This window comes from Pongo pygmaeus, chromosome 23 (assembly GCF_028885625.2).
Source record: "Pongo pygmaeus isolate AG05252 chromosome 23, NHGRI_mPonPyg2-v2.0_pri, whole genome shotgun sequence".
In the NCBI taxonomy this organism is placed as follows: domain Eukaryota; kingdom Metazoa; phylum Chordata; class Mammalia; order Primates; family Hominidae; genus Pongo; species Pongo pygmaeus.
Window position 1 is genome coordinate 35,171,587 of NC_085931.1, and position 20,467 is coordinate 35,192,053.

General features: G+C 50.1%; 1 protein-coding gene across 4 annotated transcripts; it reads left to right on the top strand.

The window, feature by feature from the left end:
- Nucleotides 1-1,705: 1,705 nt before the first annotated feature.
- ZNF70 (zinc finger protein 70) lies at nucleotides 1,706-9,510 on the top strand. 4 transcript variants are annotated; one of them, XM_054469390.2, is made up of 2 exons: nucleotides 1,706-1,885; nucleotides 7,628-9,510. In XM_054469390.2, the coding sequence occupies exon 2, from the start codon at nucleotides 7,707-7,709 to the stop codon at nucleotides 9,045-9,047; it is 1,341 nt and encodes a 446-aa protein (XP_054325365.1). In that variant the 5' UTR covers nucleotides 1,706-1,885; nucleotides 7,628-7,706; the 3' UTR covers nucleotides 9,048-9,510. The 4 variants fall into 4 exon arrangements, with proteins under 4 accessions (XP_054325365.1, XP_054325364.1, XP_063518958.1 ...); XM_054469389.2 differs by having other exon boundaries at nucleotides 1,717-2,155; XM_063662888.1 differs by having other exon boundaries at nucleotides 1,749-1,861.
- Nucleotides 9,511-20,467: the final 10,957 nt, after the last annotated feature.

Sequence of the window (20,467 nt, forward strand, 5' to 3'; positions counted from 1 at the left end):
GGGTGGGGTGTGAGATGAGTGCCTCCCCTCTGCCTCCCATTTCTGCCCCTGACCTTGGGTCCCTTTTAAACTTTCTCTGAGCCTTGCTTCCCCTCTGTAAAATGGGTTAATAATATTCAACATGTCAACAACAGCTATTGTGAGGGTCATGAGATCTTGGCTGAAAAAAGTGACTGTGGTGGGTCGGGGAGTCGAAGACCCACTCCTCGGGTGGGGTGCAGTGTGCGGGGGAATGGGGATTCTGGGGACTGTTGTCAAAGAGGAAGCACCTGAGACTCTTGGGGCATGGCCCAGACTCCCCCCCAGCCCCCTGGGGGCTCAAACTGGTAGCCTGACCTTCCTGTGACCTGAGGAGCCGGAGGGAGAAAAAGGAACCAGCCCTTGCCGCCCCCAACTCTGCATGGCTGGTCATGGTCCAAGGGTTACGGCTCTAGGGTCCCCATGGAGCTCAGGCTGTTGGCTTGGGGAGGGGCAGCCACTGCCTACCCCTTGGAGTCTGTGCCCAAGGCCCGACAGAGCATTAATGGGGCAGGAAGGCAGGTGTGTGTGGGTAGCATGGGGGGCACTCGAGCGCCACGGCTGAGGGTGCTGAAGGCAGGTGGGCAGATGGCTGGGGCAGAATCCCTTTTCCCAGGGACGGTGTGTTCTCCTGATGTCCTGTGATTGGGCCGAGGTCTGCAGAGGGAAGCTCTCCCACAAGCTGGGCAGCTGCACCTGAGCTGGGGGTTGGGGGGGGTCATGGGCAGAACACTGGGTGGAGGGGCCAGTCTTGCCATCAGCAGCAAGGAGGGGGCGGAGATTTCTTTTCTTTTTTTTTGAGATGGAGTCTCGCTCTGTCACCCAGGCTGGAGCGCAATGGCACTATCTTGGCTCACTGCAACCTCTGCCTCTCAGGGTCAAACGATTCTCCTGCCTCAGTAGCTGGAATTACAGGCGCGTGTCACCACTCCCGGATAATTTTTAGTAGAAACAGGGTTTCACCATGTTGATCAGGCTGAGTCTCGAACTCCTGACCTCGTGATCCACCCGCCTCGGCCTCCCAAAATGCTGGGATTAAAGGCGTGAGCCACCGCGCCCGGCCAGGGGGGCGGCGATTTCAAGAACACATTCCTCTTCCCTCCCGGTGCGCCTGAGAGGAGGCGCTTCATGTCGAAGTCAGCCCTGGGATGCAGAGAGTTGGGGGGCTCAGGGTCCTGGGATGGTCTCGCAGACACTCCTAGTTCTTCGCCTGCCCCTTCTCATCTCTATTTCTGTGGGGGCGGGGAGGGCAGACAGGAACAGGGCTACCCTTGAAGCAGTTTGGGGGAGGGGGATCCTAACAGGACCCCGGTGCCTGTGTAGAGTGACAGGGTCGACAGCTCTGGGGCTCCACTCTCCTTTCCCTGAAGACCCCAGCTGCCTCAGTGGCTTCTGGCTTGCACCCAGCACCAGCGCAGATGCCCCGAGTGCCGGCGGCTCGAGGTCGGCCCGCCCGTCCGGACCTGTTTCCTCCTCTGCTCTCCTGCCAACGCCTGCCCATCTCTGTTTCCCCCACGTCCAGCACGCGCTTCGAGGACGGCCAGAGTCACCATGCCGACTGGAGAGACTCTCCTGATTCGGGTCCTTGTGTCCCGGGGCCCGGGCGGCTATGCGCGACGACAACCGGCGCGGTGGGACCACCGAGACGCCGGGACCTCCGCGCGGCCTAGAGTAGTCCCGGAAGTGCCCGCGGGCCGGGGGCGGGGCTCTGGGTGCTCGGGCGGCCGCGGGCTCCGCGTCAGCAGCTGCTGCGGAGCGAGGCAGCGTCGGCCGCGTCGGCCGCGGGTTGGAGCAGCTCAGGTGCGGCCCCGCCCCGCCCGCCTGCGGCCCCGCCCCGGCCCAGGTGAGCTGCCCCGCCCCGGCCCAGGTGAGTGGCCCCGCGTCCGCAGGTGTGACCCGAGTCCGCCTGACCACCTGTCCCTCCGGTGGTCCTGGGTGTGTGTGTCCCCAGTCGCGGGGAAGCCTATAGGGGCGCCACGTCGCCGCCTGGGCAGCGTGTGCGGGTCCGCGGCCACTCTTGGGCCCCCAGCCAGGAAACCTTGACTGCACTAAGGGTTTGCAGGGTGCCCAGGCCCTAGGGACTCTCTGGAGGATGGGATGACAGATGCAGGAGGACCCGGAGAAGGCCCCGACAGAGGTGGGAAGCATGGAGTTCCAGACCTTTGCATATTCGGTCCAAAAACACTTATCATGTTGTGGGAGACAGATAAAGGGTTGCCAACTTTTTATCCTGAGTGGAGACTTCAGCGTGTAGGGGCTATATAGTGGGAATGGAAAACCTCTACGGAGGGAAGTTTGAGAACACCAGGACTTAACGGGTGGGCAGAGGAAGAGTTGCAATCTAAAGATATCAAGAAAGAGAACTTGGAAGGCATGAAAATTGGGAACCAAGCGAGGGGTGGGGATGGGGTTGGGGGGTAGCTCAAAGCTTTCATGCACCCAGGTGGGCAATGTGGGCGGGTGAAGGAATATTGTCACATCTTCGTTTTTCAAGAGAAAGCCAGAAACCTACTGAGTTTTAAATATTGGCAACTAAGGAAAATGAACAGGAAAAGCCAAACTCTTCGAGAGCCAAACATAACATAGCAGGATCTTCAGGCTGCCAATTTGCAACCTCTGAAATGAAGGGTTTTGAGAAGGAGGTATTGGAGAGCAGTGCCAGATGGGGTGGGAAGGTGAAGACTGAGAAGAGAGGGATTGGCAATAAGGAGGTCATAGGATGCCAGAGCTGAGGTCCCAGCTGAAATCGGAAACTCGAAATTTGTCGTGGTGCCATACATAGTTGTATGATTTTTCTTGGCAACATTTAACAACTTAGGAGGAACTGGCTGAGAAGACTGGGACTTAGCGGCTAGTTGCAGCCAGACGAGGAGGTGAGCAGCATCGTGCTAGAGCGTGAGAGTTGAAGTGATGCGCATAGTATAGAGAGTCTAAGCTGGATGGAGAAGGGGTGGAACTGGAAAAGGAGAACTACAGTAAAAATGGCTTGGATTTCATGAGGTCGAAAAGTACAAATTGAGTGAGAGAGTTGGAAGGGTTGGAGATTATGGGTTGCTGAAGAGGAGGGGGAGGGTGAGAGGAGTTGAAGTAATCAAAGAATTTTTGAAAATACTTTAGGGCTGGGTGAGGGGGCTTATGCCTATAATACCAGCACTTTCGGAGGCCAAAATGGGTGGATCGCATGAGCTCAGAAATTCGAGACCAGCCTGCACAACATGGCGAAAACCCGTCTCTACAAAAAATACAAAAATTAGCCAGGTGTGGCACGTGCCTGTAGTGCTTGTAGTCCCAGCTACTTTTTTTTTTTTTGAGACGGAGTCTCGTCATGTCGCCCAGGCTGGAGTGCAGTGGCGCGATCTCGGCTCACTGCAAGCTCCACCTCCTGGGTTCACGCCATTCTCCTGGCTCAGCCTCCCAAGTAGCTGGGGGGAATACAGGCACCCGCCACCACGGCCGGCTAATTTTTTTTTTTTTTTTTTTTGAGATGGAGTCTCGCTCTGTTACCCAGGCTGGAGTGCAGTGGCACGATCTCGGCTTACTGCAACCTCCGCCCCCCAGGTTCAAGCGATTCTCCTGCCTCAGCCTCCCGGAGTAGCTGGGATTACAGGCGCGCTGTAATTTTTGTATTTTTAGTAGAGACAGGGTTTCACCATCTTGGCTAGGCTGGTCTTGAACTCCTGACCTCATGATCCACCCACCTCGGCCTCCCAAAGTGCTGGGATTACAGGCGTGAGCCACCGCGTCCGGCCTTTTTTGTATTTTTAATAGAGACAGGGTCTCACCGTGTTAGTCAGGATGGTATCCTAGCTACTTAAGAGGCTGAGATAGGAGAATCACTTGAGCCCAGGAGCCAGAGGTTCCAGTGAGCTGTAATCACACCACTGCACTCCATTCTGGAAACAGAAAATACTTTAGTTCAGTGCTCTTTTTTTTTTTTTTTATATCCAGTCTTTCTATTGGCTGAAAAATCATTTTAAAAAATCATTTCTGGGCTGGGCGTGGTGGCTCACGCCTGTAATCCCAGCACTTTGGGATGCCAAGGTGGGCGGATCACCTGAGGTCAGGAGTTCGAGACCAGCCTGGCCAACATGGTGAAACCCCATCTCTACTAAAAATACAAAAATTATCCGGGCCTGGTGGCGGGTGCCTGTAATCCCAGCTATTCAGGAGGCTGAGGCAGGAGAATTGCTTGAACCCAGGAGGCGGAGGTTGCAGTGAGCCGAGATTGCACCATTGCACTCCAGGCTGGGCAACAAGAGTGACACTCCACCTCAAAAAAAAAAAAAAAAAAATCATTTCTGCTGGGCATGGTGGCTCATGCCTGTAATCTAGCACTTTAGGGGGCAGAGGTGGGAGGATTGGTTGAGCCCAGGAGTTCAAGACCAGCCTGGGCAACATAATATTATCTCATCTCTACAGAAAAATTAAAAAATTAGCTGGATGTGTTGATATGCCCCTGTAGTCCCAGCTACTTAAGAGGCTGAGGTTGGAGGATCAGTTGAGCCGGGGAGGTCAAGGCTGCAGTGAGCTGTGATTCTACTCCTGCCCTCCAGCCTGGGTGACAGAGTGAGACCCTGTCTCAAAAAAATTTTTTTTTTCCAAGTAGAAATGAGTTCTGTTATGACTATTCTGATTAATTTAGTTTTTTTTTTTTGAGGCAGTTACTCTCTAGATTCAGTATAAGGATAATCGTGCCTTTGTATAGAGTTGTGAAGATTAAATGAGGTGGGTTGAAGGACCTATTAGTGCCTAGCACAGAGTAGGTGCTCAGTGAATATGAGCTGTTGCTATCATTATTGTGTCACCTGAAGACTTTGCCTTTATCTAGCACAGAAGTTTCTGAATAGGGCTCTTTGGGGCTTCCTCAGGGGCCACATCTGGGAGGGGGAGTGCTAAGTGGGCTGTTCTAGCTTCCTTCCTTGTCCCTGCTAACACACCCTCCTTCAGCTGGAGCAGCTCTGCTCTTGTCTATTTATTTTTATTTTTATTTTTATTTATTTATTTATTTTTTGAGACGGAGCCTCACTCTGTTGCCCAGGCAGGAGTCCAGTGGCGTGATCTCGCAAGCTCTGCCTCCTGAGTTCACGCCATTCTCCTGCCTCAGCCTCCCGAGTAGCTGGGACTTCAGGCACCTGCCACCATGCCTGGCTAATTTTTTTGTATTTCTAGTAGAGACGGGGTTTCACTGTGTTAGCCAGGATGGTCTCAATCTCATGACCTCATGATCCACCCGCCTCAGCCTCCCAAAGTGCTGGGATTACAGGTGTGAGCCACCGCACCCGGCCTTGTCTGTTTTATTTATTTATATCTCCTAGACCAGTGATCCCCAACCTTTTTGGCATCAGGGACCAGTTTTGCGGAAGACAATTTTTCCATGAATGGGTGGGGAACATGGGGGATGGTTTTGAGATGAAACTGTTCCACCTCAGATCATCAGGTGTTAGATTCTCATAAGGAGTGCACAACCAAATCCCTCGTATGCACAGTTTACAATAGGGTTCCAGTTCCTATGAGAATCTAATGCCACTGCTCATCTGACAGGAGGCAGAGCTCAGGCTATAATGCTCGCTCACCTTCCGCTCACCTCCTGCTATGCGGCCTGGTTCCTAACAGGCCACAGACTGGTGCCTGTCCCCCACCCTGGGGGTTGGGGACCCCTGTCCTAGACAGTTGACTTATTTGACTAAAGTGTTCTTTGACCAAAAAAAGTGACAGTTCTAGCACAAAAACAAATGGCTTTTCCTCCATTTGATAATTTATTCAACAACTGTGTACATTGGGATTGTGCTTTTGTGCTGGGGGCTGGGGAATCTGAAATGAAGGAGCACAGTATTTGCCCTTAGGGAATTTTCAAGCTAACGGTGGGGGCCTGAGATGGTCAAGAACCTGAGGGTGCAGAGAAAAAGGGACATTTGGACGAGTCCTGAAGGATGAGCAAGTGGCAGTCTGAGAATGGTCCTTACCTGTTAGGACCAGACAACAGCAGTGCAAATTAGTCATTGAGCTGGAAAATTAGAAGTGTTGGGGGGACCAGCCTGGGCAATACAGTGTGACCTCATCTGTACAAAAAGAAATAATTAAAAAAATTAGCAGAGTGTGGTGGCGTACACTTGCAGTCCCAGGAGGCTGAGGTGGGAGGATCACTAGAGCCTGGGAGGTTGCAGTGAGCCAAGATCACACCGCTATACTCCAGCCTGGGCAACGGGCAAGAGCCTATCTCAAATAAAAAAGAAGAGGTGTATGGGGCAGACAGGCAGGAGGTGGATTGGAAGGACCAGGTGTGAAGGAGTTGGGCTGTCACAAGATCCTAAGAAGGGAACCACCAGGCCAGGCATGGTGGCTCATGCCTGTAATCCCAGCACTTTGGGAGGCCGAGGCAGGCAGATCACTTGAGGTCAGAAGTTTGAGACCAGCCTGGCCAACATGGTGAAACCTGGTCTCTACTAAAAATACAAAAATTAGCCAAGAATGGTGGCGGGCGCCTGTAATCCCAGCTACTCGGGAGGCCGAGGCCGGAGAATCACTTGAAGTTGGAAGGTAGAGGTTGCAGTGAGCCAAGATCGTGCCACTGCACTCCAGCCTGGGTGAAAGAGTGAAACTCCAACTCAAAAAAAAAAAAAAAAAAAAAGGAACCACCATAATCAGGCTTATGTTTTGGATATTTGACTCTATTGTTAGTGTAGGGCATGCACCGGAGGGAGAGGAGGAAGCTGGAGGTCAGCAGCTAGTTTGGAGGCCAGCCCTGAAAAGATCCCAGGAGGTAGCACTGAAGCCTGAGCTGCAGAGTGGCAGTGAGGACTGAGAGACAGAGACGCTGCCCATGCAGCCTCAGGAAGTAGATAAGAGGAGACCGGTAGGTTGAGAATAAGAGCGGCTATGCTGACTCCCAGGTTGGGGCACCTGGCTGGAGGGAGTGCGGCTGACCTAGGGTAGAGGGAAGAGCTCTCTTTCTCTTTCCCAGCAAAACCTGCCCCCAATGTCACCCAGTAGCTGGAGTCTTGCTACTTTTCTGCAATGGCCACACTTCCTGGTTGTTGTTGCTGTTGTTGTTGTTGTCTGAGACAGAGTCTCACTTTGTTGCCCATGTTGGAGTGCAGTGGGGTGATCTCCGCTCACTGCAATCTCTGCCTCCCAGGTTCAAGCGAGTCTCCTGCCTCAGCCTCCCTAGTAGCTGGGATTACAGGCACCCACCACCACACCTGGCTAATTGTTTTGTATTTTTAGTGGAGACGGGGTTTTACCATGTGACCAGGCTGGTTTTGAACTCCTGACCTCAAGTGATCTGCCTGCCTTGGCCTCCCAAAGTGCTAGGATTATACGTGTGAGCCACCGCACCCAGCCCCCACTTCCTGTTTTAGCTCACCTTTCTGAACACCTTCAGCCCGTAGAGTCTAGACACCATGATGTGGCACTTGATTGTGTCTGTCTGTCTGCCTTCAATTGTCTCCGGTAAGCAAAACTTGCCTCTAACTCATTTGGGATCATCTTAAGGGCAAGATTGTGTCTTATGCGTATTTTGTTGTTTCTACCATAGATTCTAGGACAGGAAGCAGGCACATATGAGCGGCTTGACTTGCTGACTTGACAGAGTTCCCTGTTTTCTTTTCAGATTGTGAGAACAGTAAGTGTGGCCCAAAGAAGAACATTTTTAAAGAAATACAACCATTGGGGATGGTAGCAGATTCACAATGGAGGTTCCCCCAGCAACCAAGTTTGGTGAGACCTTTGCATTTGAGAACAGCTTAGAGTCACAACAAGGACTTTTCCCAGGGGAGGACCTGGGGGACCCTTTTCTTCAGGAAAGAGGTTTGGAGCAAATGGCTGTGATCTACAAGGAGATCCCTCTTGGTGAGCAGGACGAAGAACATGATGATTACGAGGGGAATTTCAGTTTGTGCTCAAGCCCTGTTCAGCATCAAAGTATCCCCCCAGGAACCAGACCCCAGGATGATGAGCTCTTCGGACAAACCTTCCTCCAGAAATCTGACCTCAGCATGTGTCAGATAATCCACAGTGAAGAGCCCAGTCCATGCGATTGTGCAGAAACAGACAGAGGGGACTCAGGACCTAACGCACCTCACAGAACCCCACAACCAGCCAAGCCCTACGCGTGTCGAGAGTGTGGGAAGGCCTTCAGCCAGAGCTCGCACCTGCTCCGACACCTGGTGATCCACACTGGGGAGAAGCCCTATGAGTGCTGTGAGTGCGGGAAGGCCTTCAGCCAGAGCTCCCACCTGCTCAGGCACCAGATCATCCACACCGGGGAGAAGCCCTACGAGTGCCGGGAGTGTGGGAAGGCCTTCCGCCAGAGCTCAGCCCTCACGCAACACCAAAAGATCCACACCGGAAAGAGGCCCTACGAGTGCAGGGAATGCGGGAAAGATTTCAGCCGGAGCTCCAGCCTCAGAAAACATGAGAGAATTCATACAGGAGAGAGACCTTATCAGTGTAAGGAATGTGGGAAATCCTTCAACCAGAGCTCAGGCCTGAGCCAGCATCGGAAGATCCATACCCTAAAGAAACCTCACGAGTGTGATCTCTGTGGGAAAGCCTTTTGTCACAGGTCACACCTCATCCGACACCAGCGGATCCACACTGGGAAGAAACCATACAAATGCGATGAGTGTGGGAAGGCCTTCAGCCAGAGCTCCAACCTCATTGAGCACCGCAAGACCCACACCGGTGAGAAGCCGTACAAATGCCAGAAGTGCGGGAAGGCCTTCAGCCAGAGCTCCTCCCTCATTGAGCACCAGCGCATCCACACCGGTGAGAAGCCCTACGAGTGCTGTCAGTGTGGCAAGGCCTTTTGCCACAGCTCTGCGCTGATCCAGCACCAGAGAATCCACACCGGCAAGAAGCCCTACACCTGCGAGTGTGGCAAAGCCTTCCGGCACCGGTCAGCCCTCATCGAGCACTATAAAACCCACACCAGAGAGAAGCCCTACGTGTGCAATCTGTGCGGCAAGTCCTTCCGGGGGAGCTCGCACCTGATTCGCCATCAGAAGATTCATTCTGGGGAGAAGCTATAGAAAGAGGAGCCCGCACAAAGCTTGAAAGCCTGTGCCAGATAGAGCCCTTATTCCACATCGCGTGGTCTCCAAGACCTCACCTACCTCCCTGATGCTGAATGGAAACCTTCCCACCTAAGCGCTCTTGAACATCCCACTAACAGGAAGGCCCCACGTGGCCCCTGGCCAAGCACGCCAGCTCTCAGCAGGTTTTCTGCATGGAAGGGAAGGTGGGGTGATAGGGAGGGCAGCCGGAAAAGATAGCTGGCCTTCAGTTTCTCCTTCTTGCATTTGACTCCCAAGCCTACAGGATTTCATTTTGCCCTGTCTTCACTTTTCCCAGAATCTAGAAGAATAAATGCCAAGAGGGAGAAAGTTGAATTAAACCCAGGAAAATATCAGATGAACTCTTTAAATCAGGCTGCAGTCTGGCACTTTTAGAAGACAGAAACCACACTCACAGTCCGAAGCAGTAGAAGAAAAATGAATTCAAAAGTAGATGTGTCAGCAGCAAAGTGGAATTTTCTCATTGGGTTGGGCATTGGTGGGGACAACCAAAACAGGTCTGCAGAGTAAAGGCAGGTCTGGAGGGTAGGTCTTGAGATTGGGGGTGAGGGTGGTGAGCCCCTGGGCGTGGACTCTTAACCCTCTCCTTAGCCCTAGGGCAGTTTCCCTCAGACAGCTCTGTTACAGGAGGATAGAGATTTGATCCTGTTGGCCAGAGGATGTTTGACACCCGGCTGTGACTCAGCCTGGACACTGGACATGACTGCCCTCCAGGAATAACCCCTCCCTGAGATATAGTGTCCCCAAGACCACAGTGTGCCTTGGACATCAGCAGGGCCTGGGTCTGGTCTGGTCTGGCAATGATGCAGCCCTCCTGCCCCAGTGTCAGGGGACCTGGGAAGCTGGGTGACTTGTTGGAGGAGGCCGTGTTCTAATCAGAAGTTCCACCGCCTCCTACCTGCGTGAGCTTGAACAAGTCCTGTAACTTCCCCAGGCTCCATTTCCCCATCCAAGAGTTGGGGTAATGGGAACTGGCCACGTGCCTCTAAGGGTTGGTGCCAGGCTGTCATTCAGAACACAGCCACTGTGAAAGTGCTTTGGCAACTGTGAGCAGTCATGGTGACTGAGGACAGAGACCCAGAGTGACCCCTGCCCCACCCCTGTGCATTTACGCGGACTGGAGAGATGTTCCCATCTGGTTTCTGAGCAGTGGGACCTCTCATTGAACAGGGCTTTCCCTCCCTCCGCCCCTTGCAGCCTGGGCTGTGTATGCCTGCGGATGCAGTGTCCCACACAAGGACACTTCCTCTTGGATGCCACCCTGAGCCTCCTGTAGCAGCAGTGTCATTCCGCACTTCCACATTCTGTCTGTCTCCCCCGCCTGCCAACTAGGAGTTTACGTGGGGCTTGTTTAAACAGTACCATTGCTTGTGTCCCACCTGGACCAGTTCAGTCAGCTCCAGTGGTGGCATGTTTTAAAGCTCCCCAGGTGATTATAACTTCCTAGTGTGCAGCCAGGCTGTGGGCCCTGTGCTGGGCATTTTTTTTTTTTTTTTTTTTTTTTAAGATGGAGTGTTGCTCTGTCGCCAGGCTGGAATGCAGTGGCGTGATCTTGGCTCACTGCAAGCTCTGCCTCCTGGGTTCAAGCGATTCCCCTGCCTCAGCCTCCTGAGTAGCTGGGACTACAGGTGCGTGCCACCATGCCTGGCTAATTTTTTGTATTTTTAGTAGAGACGAGGTTTCACCATGTTGGCCAGGATGGTCTCGATCTCCTGACCTCGTGATCTGCCCGCCTTGGCCTCCCAAAGTGCCAGGATTACAGGCATGAGCCTCCGCACCTGGCCCATGCTGAGTTTCTGTGCATCCCTCGACAGCTTCCAATGTCAGCCTGCTGGCTTTGGCTGAGCAGGGCTTGAAGGCCATCCTGTGTCAGTGCCCTCACGCCCCGCTCCCCGCACCCGGAGCCTCAGGGATGGGCTCAGGCTGATGGTCAGCTGGGCGCTTGGAAAGTGTCTGTCCGGGGCTTCGGGGATCTCTTTAGTCCTGGCTTCCCTTGGACTCCTCAGAGCTAGTGGGGAAGGAGGCAGTCTAGGCTGTTTTGAAGTTTCCTAAACATTTATGGCTGGGCTAACATGAACTCATCATGGTAACACTGGCTATTTCAGCTGATCAGAAGCTCAGCATGGCCATTATGCCTAGTTTTGATGAATAAACATGGGAAAGCCATAATTGTTACTAAGTGGGTCTTGATAGGCCAGAGATTTCCAAATGACAGATATGATGGACTGGAGAGGTCATTGTGGGAGTTCCAGCCATGCCTCTGTCCAGCCCCTGTCTTTGCTACGTATGTGAAACATTTAACATTTAACCAGCACTCCATTGTCCACCAGAACCCTCTGTGTGACCAGTTGGACTGACTGGGTGGTGCCCTGAGCATTGCCTGCAAGTGGCCTGTCATTTCAGGCCTGTCTCTATCAAGAGTGAAGAGAGAATGCTAGGATGCAGTTGGGACAGCAGGTGGCATCAAGCAGGGGTCCCTGAAAGATCTACCTCCTCTTTGCACCTGCCCCTCTTCCCCACCGTTATCATCTGGCAAATGTCTGTTACCTATCTTTGGTCTCTCCCTCCCCATCCTTCCTGCACATCCCAGCCGAATTGATTTTTAAAGCATCATTTTGCACAAGTCACCACTCTCCTTAAAACCAACTTTCAGGAGCTTTTCTGCACGTAAACCCTCGTTTCAGCCAATCTGGTTTACCCACTCTAAGCAAGCCACATGGAGATCAGACCGCCCCTGCTCACTCCAGCATCACTCCTAGCTCATAATTCTGTGCTGTTCTTGCATTTTGAAATGTGCACTTTCTCCTCCTCTCCCTCCCTCTCTTTTTCTAATTTTTGTGTAACGTGGAGAATGAAGATCCCCCCTCTCTCCCAAGGGTTAACAGATAAACATGATAAGACCAGGTTCTTTTTTGGAAGTATGACCACCGCCTCATTCCCTCCGTTCAAATTCTTTCCTTGTTGTATTAGGTTTTTTTTTTTTTTTTTTGAGACAGAGTCTCACTGTCGCCCAGGCTGGAGTGCAGTGGTGCAATCTTGGCTCGCTGCAACCTCTGCCTCCTGGGTTCAAGTGATTCTCCTGCCTCAGCCTCCTGAGTAGCTGGGATTACAGGCATGCGCCACCACGCCTGGCTAACTTTTGTATTTTTAGTAGAGATGGGATTTCACCATGTTCGTCAGGCTGGTCTCGAACTCCTGACCTCCTGATCTGCCTGCCTTGGCCTCCTGAAGTGTTGGGATTACAGGCGTGAGCCATGTGCCCAGCCAGCTTATTAGATTTTTTTTTTTAAACTTTCTCATTCTATTTAGATTCTCAAACAGTGTAAAGTTATGAAACATCATCCCTGGCAATATTTTAATCAGTTATCTTTTAATTTAGTTGTTCTTTGTTTTTGTTGTCCTACCTTTTTTTTTCTTTTTTCTTTTTTCTTTTTTTGAGATGGAGTCTTGCTTTGTCACTCAGGCTGGAGTGCAGTGGGGCGATCTCGGCTTACTGCAAGCTCCACCTCCCAGGTTCAGGCCATTCTCCTGCCTCAGCCTCCCGAGTAGCTGGGACTACAGGCTCCCGCCACCACGCCCGGCTAATTTTTTGTATTTTAAGTAGAGACAGGGTTTCACCGTGTTAGCCAGGATGGTCTCGATGTCCTGACCTCGTGATCCGTCTGCCTCGGCCTCCCAAAGTGCTGGGATTACAGTCGTGAGCCACTGTGCCCGGCCTTTTTTTTTCTTTTTATGGCAGTGGTTTACTTAGATGTTGTTGAGTAGTACAAAACTCCAACTCTTGCTTTTATTTGCTAATCTCATTGTTTTGTCAGCATATATGTGTTCTCTCTCCTTTTTGTTTGGTTTTTTTACTTTGTAATTCTAAGATTACTTAGATATAATTAATCATATTTTAAATATTTCTAGTAAATGTAGGTACTTTGGTCTATTTTTTTTTTTAACTGAGTCTTGCTGTGTCACCCAGGCTGGAGTGCAGTGGCGCGATCTCGGCTCACTACAAGCCCCCGCCTCTCCGGTTCACGCCATTCTCCTGCCTCAGCCTCCTGAGTAGCTGGGACTACAGGCACCTGCCACCATGCCCGGCTAATTTTTTGTATTTTTAGTAGAGACGGGGTTTCACTGTGTTAGCCAGGATAGTCTCAATCTCCTGACCTCGTGATCTGCCCGCCTCGGCCTCCCAAAGTGCTGGGATTATAGGCGTGAGCCACTGCGCCCGGCCTTTTTTTATTTCTTCTTCTTCTTAGAGTGACAGCTTTGTCTGCACTCTGTAAGTTTTGACGTGGTGTTTTTTGTTGTAGTATTAAGAATTTCCTTTTGCCCAAGTGTTATTTAAAAATATTTCTAAGTGGGCCAGGCGTGGTGACTCACACCTGTAATCCCAGCACTTTGGAAGGCCGAGGTGGGTGGATCACGAGGTCAGGAGTTTAAGACCAGCCTGGCCAACGTGGTGAAAACCTGTCTCTACTAAAAATACAAAAATTAGCTGGGCGCAGTGGCGGGTGCCTGTAATCCCAGCTACACGGGAGGCTGAGGTAGGAGAATTGCTTGAACCCGGGAGGCGGAGGTTGCAGTGAGCCGAGATTGTGCCACTACCCTTCAGCCTGGGTGACAGAGCAAGACTCCGTCTCGGGGAAAACAATAACAACAACGACAAAAGCAAAAAATAACCGGGCGCGGTGGCTTACGCCTGTAATCCCAGCACTTTGGGAGGCCGAGGCGGGCAGATCATGAGGTTAGGAGATCGAAACCATCCTGGCTAACATGGTGAAACCCTGTCTCTATTAAAAATACAAAAAATTAGCCGTGCGTGGTGGCAGGCGCCTGTAGTCCCAGCTACTTGGGAGGCTGAGGCAGGAGAATAGTGTGAACCCGGGAGGCAGAGCTTGCAGTGAGCCAAGGTGGCGCCACTGCACTCCAGCCTGGGCGAAAGAGCTAGACTCTGTCTCAAAAAATATATATATAAAAAAATATTTCTAAGTGATGAATGCTTAGGGTATTGCTGCTTATTTCTTATTGTACTGTGGTGTCAACATTTCTAAGTGTCCATAGGACTTCTTTGGGCCTGAATATATTATCAGTTTTTATAAAAGCATTTGTGTAATCTCAAAATATGTTTTTATTTTACCAGTTCTATTTGTTAACTCAATTTTTTCATTATTTTATTCAAATCCATATTTTCTCTGACTTTCATTTACTTTAGAGTTCTTAATCCGGGGGTCCATGGCCTGCCTAGGAGTCTTTAGTATGTAGGGGTTTAGGAGTTGCAGACCCCTAGGGATCGAACAAAGCTGGGTATGTGCATGAAGGAATTTTGCTGGGACAAGGATCTGTAGTATTTACTATATTTTTAAATGCCTCTGTGACACCAAAGCAGTTCAGAACACTCATTTACCTGATCTAATCATAGTTTGATTTTTGTGTGTTATATCTTTATGTATTCCTGTTTCACTTTTAATTTCTGTATGTGTATTGTCGCTATGTTGTGCAGTTTTTCTCAAGTCATTTTTGAGAAATAGGCAGGGTATGAATTATCAATAAATAAGTATCATGTTTGGGGCATATATATTTAATAGTAATATATTGAAAAACTCGGCCGGGCACAGTGGCTCACGCCTGTAATCCTAGCACTTTGGGAGGCCAAGGTGGGCGGATCACTTGAGGTCAGGAGTTTGAAAGGAGCTTGGCCATAATGGTGAAACCCCATCTCTACTAAAAATACAAAAAATTAGCTGGGCATGGTGGTGTGCGCCTGTAATCCCAGCTACTTGGGAGGCTGGGGCAGAAGAATCACTTGAACCTGGGAGGCGGAGGTTGCAGTGAGCAGAGATTGTGCCACTGCACTCCAGCCTGGGTGACAGAGCAAGACTCCATCTCAAAAAAAAAAAAAAAAAAAGAAAAGAAAAACTATGCTAAGTACCCTCTTTGCCTCTTTTAATATTTCTAGCTTAAACTTGTCTTTTCCAAATACTATAATTGAAGCCCCCTGCTTTTCTTGAATTTGCATGGTAGAGTTTAGCTCAGCATTTTATTTTTTAAATTTGTGTATATATTTTGCTATACATCTGTACATAACAAGTTGTTAGAGTTTGTTTTCTGGTTCTTTCTGTAATTTATTTTTGTACAAGAAGTTCTATCATTAATACTATTGAGCAAGGCATAATTTATTTTCATTTTAATATTTTAATATATATTAACTAATTTAACCTCAAAAAGCCATGCTCACCCCTCACTCCCATCTCTAGGAGTTATTAACCATATGTGGAGTGTCATTTCTGGATAGACTAGAGGTCTGCCATTGGGCCCACCTGTCTCTCTTCTTGTCATATTTGGGTTCAGTGCCAGGATCTGCCCTGAGCCCATTCCTCAAGTTACAGCCTCTGACTTCAGGGTCCTCAGCTATAACATGGGGGAATGATGACACTCACAGCCTTGGGGGCCTCAGCGGTATAAGGAAAGCAAACATGCTTAGCAAACTATGAGGTGCAGTTGATTATTACACTATTAGTGTTTTGAAGTATTTCTTTTTTTTTTTTTTTTTTTGAGATGAAGTCTCACTCTGTAGCCCAGGCTGGAGTGCAGTGGTGCGATCTCGGCTCACTGCAACCGGGATCAAGCGATTCTCCTGCCTCAGCCTCCAGAGTAGCTGAGATTACAGGCACATGCCATCGCACCTGGCTAATTTTTTTTTTTTGGGGGGGGAACGGAGTCTCACTCTGTTGCCAGGCTAGGGTGCAGTGGCGTGATCTCGGCTCACTGCAACTTCCACCTCCCAGGTTCAAGCAATTCTCTTGCCTCGGCCTCTCAAGTAGCTGGGATAACAGGCATGCGCCACCATGCCCTGCTAATTTTGTATTTTTAGTAGAGGCATGGTTTCCCCATGTTCACCAGGCCGGTCTCGATCTCCTGACCTCAGGTGATCCACCAGCCTCAGCCTCCCAAAGTGCTGGGATTACAGACATGAGCCACTGCACCCGGGCCTCCTATGAGTCTTTAATGCCAGGGATGCTTCCTCAAGATAAAGGCTCATGTCCATTTCAGTGTCGACTGTCAGGGACTCAGCTGCAGACTCTTTTGACTCATCTGCTTTTTATTTGTTTTTAATTTTTTGCAAGCCTTTATGCTGCTTTCCTGTCTTTCTCCTCTTCCTGAGTTCCCTTCCCCGTACCTACAGCGTGGCCTCCACACATACGAAGCTTGCAAGCTTGCTATTTGCTGCAAAGAAACCTGGACTGACAATCTCTCTTCTGTCATCTGGGCAGCCAGACTGAGTGTCCCCTTCTACCTGGGTGCCTGTGTGCATGTCCTCTAACCCCTAACCCTTTGCAGCTTCTGGTTTTTTTTTTTCCTTTTTTTCTTTGTTTTTTTTGGAGACAGAGTTTTGCTCTTGTTGCCCAGGCTGGAGTGCAATGGCAAGATCTCGGCTCACCACAACCTCTGCCTCCCGGGTTCAAGTGATTCTCTTGCCTCAGCCTCCCGAGTAGCTGGGGTTATAGGCATGCGCCATCATGCTCGGCTTATTTTGTATTTTTATTAGAGACGGGGTTTCTCCGTGTTGGTCAGGCTGGTCTCAAACTCCCTACTTCAGGTGATCCGCCCGCCTCGGCCTCCCAAACTGCTGGGATTACAGGCATGAGCCACCATGCCCGGCCAGCTTCTGTTTCTTTATCTATAAACAGTACTGTCATGAAGATGCAATGAGATGAATTTTAGCTCAGAGCCTGCCACCTGGTGACTTACCCATGTTAGGTATTGTGGTTACAGCCCTCCTGTCAAACCACTTCTCCAACTCTCTTTCTAGCCTCAATTCATTTGTCAAAGCGTTTGGCCCCAGTATTTTGCTGCATATTCAGAAGTATGACCTCACATCTGCAGAATGCCACTGGCTTTCACACGAGGCCTCCCAGAAAGGGATGCCAGGCCTCAGACACTAGCTGGTGGCTCTCAGGACTTGCCACTCCATTTTCACATTTTTCAGGACCACACGGCATACAGTTGGTCTCACAGTCTTTCCTGTCTTTCCAGTGGTCAGCTGCAGCCCAGTTCTAGGGCTTCTGTTGGGGAAGACAGGAGAGGGCTGGGAGTCAGGGCACTAAAATGTGTCAGACGAAGCTTTGCTTGCAAGGAGCTTACCACCTGGGTGGTGGAGAAGGCCCAGAAGGCACTACTACAGTGCTCCCAAATCAGGAAAAGATCGCTAAATGCCCGTACTACTCAGGATCACATGGGAGTCCAGAGTTGGACACCTGGATCAACTGGGAGTCTACCTGACATTGATGATGTTTGGCTAGAATACTGATGAATGAATGGGAGGTAGCAAGACCGACACTGAGGGAAGGGCATCCCAGGCACAGGGAAGAGCATTTAGGAAGGCTTGAAACAGTCGGATGCATTCTGGGAACTCCAAGTAATTCCATTCTTAAGTTGAGCCAGGGCTAAAAATCTTCAAACTACAACACATTCCAGCCATTGGTCTCTTTTTCTCCCTCTGTTCCATCCCATATAGCTCAATACTATAGCTAGATTTATCTTTCTTCCTGCCTTTCTTTCTTTTTTAAGATGGGGTTTTGGCCGGGAGCAGTGGCTCACACCTGTAATCCCAGCACTTCAGGAGGCCGAGGGAAGTGGATCACCTGAGGTCAGGAGTTCGAGACCAGCCTGACAAACACTGAGAAACCCCATCTCTACTAAAAATACAAAATTAGCTGGGCGTGGTGGCGCATGCCTGTAATCCCAGCTACTTGGGAGACTGAGGTAGGAGAATTGCTTGAACCCAGGAGGCGGAGGTTGCAGTGGTCCGAGATTGAGCCATTGCACTCCAGCCTGGGCAATAAGAGCGAAACTCTGTCTCAAAAAAAATAAATAAATAAAAATAAAATAAAATAAATTTGGCTCCTCTGATTTTAAAATCGACTGGGGCTCCCTATGATCTAAAGGACCAAGATCAAACTCCCTCTCTTGACATTCAAAGCTCTTCACAGCCTTCCCCCAAACTCTTTCCACGTCTCCTCCCTACCTTTTGTTATAGTTATAGCCACTTGGATGACTTCCTGTTCTTCAAACAGGCCAGTCACTCTTTTTGTCCAGACTTCTCCCTCTGCCTGCAATGTTCTTCTCCCCTTCTTCCTTGGGCAAATTCCCCCTATCTTCCAAGACCCAATGCAGAGGACGGGTTTACTAGAAGCCCCTTCAGGGTACTCCCAGTGCCTAGAATCCAGCCTGTCATTTTGGTTGAATAATTAATCAGATCAAGAACATCTTCCCTGAGTTCCCAACAGAGACGCCCCTCACAACATGCCCTCGTGCTCCCTGCACTCCTCCTCCATGCTATGTTGGAACTTCTTGAAGTCAGGCTTCATTTCTTTTCTGTTTCCTTCCTTCCTTCCTTTCTTCCTTCCTTCCTTTCTCTTTTTTTTTTTTTTTTGAGACAGAGTCTCACTCTGTTGCCCAGGCTGGAGTGCAGTGGCGCTATCTCAGCTCACTGCAACCTCCGTCTCCCAGGTTCAAGCGATTCTCCTGCCTCAGCCTCCTGTGTAGCTGGGACTATAGGCGCCCACCACCACACCCAGCAGTGGGAGGCTGCAGTGAGCTGTGATGGCACCACTGCACTCCAGCCTGGGTAACAGAGCAAGACCCTGTCCCTAAAAGAAAAAAGAAATGTTTGAAACTTACATTTTATTAACAGCAAAGATAAAGAAGCTCAATTCAAGGAAGAATGAATAACCCCTACCAAGTGATTTGGGAGCAATGACAGATTTTGTTAACTAAAGAAGCAAACTCCAGCAGTGAGGACGTGACACACCAAATCCCCAAAAGGGTCAAAGCTCTGGGTCACAGATAAAATCTTCCAGAGCAGTCATTCTCAGACTGTCATTCTTGGCCATCATAATTATCGCCCAGGAACTTGCTACAAATGCAAACTTTTGGCTGGTCGTGGTGGCTGACACCTGTAATCCTAGCACTTTGCGATGCCTAGGCAGGCGGATCACCTGAGGTCGGGAGTTCGAGACCAGCCTGACCAACATGGAGAAACCCCGTCTCTAATAAAAATACAAAAAAATTAGCTGGGCGTGGTGGCACACACCTGTAGTCCCAGCTACTCAGGAGGCTGAGGCAGAAGAATTGCTTGAACCCGGGAGGTGGAGGTTGCAGTGAGCCCAGATTGCGCCACTGCACTCCAGCCTAGTGACAATGAGACTTCATATCCAACAACAAAAACAAAAAAAGCAAACTTTCAGGACCCACCGGCTTACCAAATAAGCTACTGAGCAGGGCCCAGCCTAGTGCCATTACTTTTAATGGCAAAACCCACAATTACTTTTGCACCGATACAATAGTAACATCAAGGATCACCGTTCATAGATCAGCATGACAAATATTATTACAGTAATAATAGGCTGAGCACGCTGACTCATGCCTGTAATCTCAGCACTTTGGGAGGCCAAGGTGGGTGAATCACCTGAGGTCAGGAGTTTGAGACCAGCCTGACCAACGCTGTGAAACCCCATCTCTACTAAAAATACAAAAAAATTAGCCAAGTGTGGTGGCGGGCCTCTGTAATACCAGCTACTTGGGAGGCTGAGGCAAGGGAATCACTTGAACCCAGGATGCGGAGGTTGCAGTGAGCCAAGGTTGCACCATTGCACTCCAGCCTGGGCTACAAGAGTGAAACTACATCTCAAGGGGAAAAAAAAAAAAAGACCCCCAAAAGGTCTAGCCAAGATCAAAATAACTGAAACCTTTTTGTGGACAAGAAATAGGCAAAACTGTTGATTGGGGTGGACACCCGGACCTGCATGGGGCCAAGGGAGGCCCTGGTGACTGGATGCTTCTCTTTTGTGAGGCAGCTGGAGGTAAAAGCCCCGGTGTGGACAACCTCCTTGGAGATGAACAGACCCTGCAACCCAGCAGCTCCAACCCTAGGACACACCTGGATAAATCTCACACGAGCCACTACTGCAGTGTACTGCTGGAGTGTACATGGCAGCATTGATTGAACAAGTGAAAAATGAAAACAGCCTAAATGCTCAACAGGAAAAGGATAGTGGTGAATCCACACCGTGGAACATACTCCAGCGGTTAATATGGATGAGCTGGAACTTCAGGTATCGGCTGGGCGCCAGTTGCTCACACGTGTAATCCCAGCACTTTGGGAGGCTGAGATGGGAGGATTGCTTGAGCCCAGGAGTTCGGGACCAGCCTGGCCAACATGGCGAAACCTTGTCTCTACTGAAAATACAAAAATCAGCTGGGCATAGTGGTGCACACCTGTAGTCCCAGCTACTCAGGAGGCAAAGGCAGCAGAATTGCAGACCACAGGCATTCAGAGAAATAAACAAAGTAATTTGTTTCTTTTTTCTTTTTATTTTGAGAGA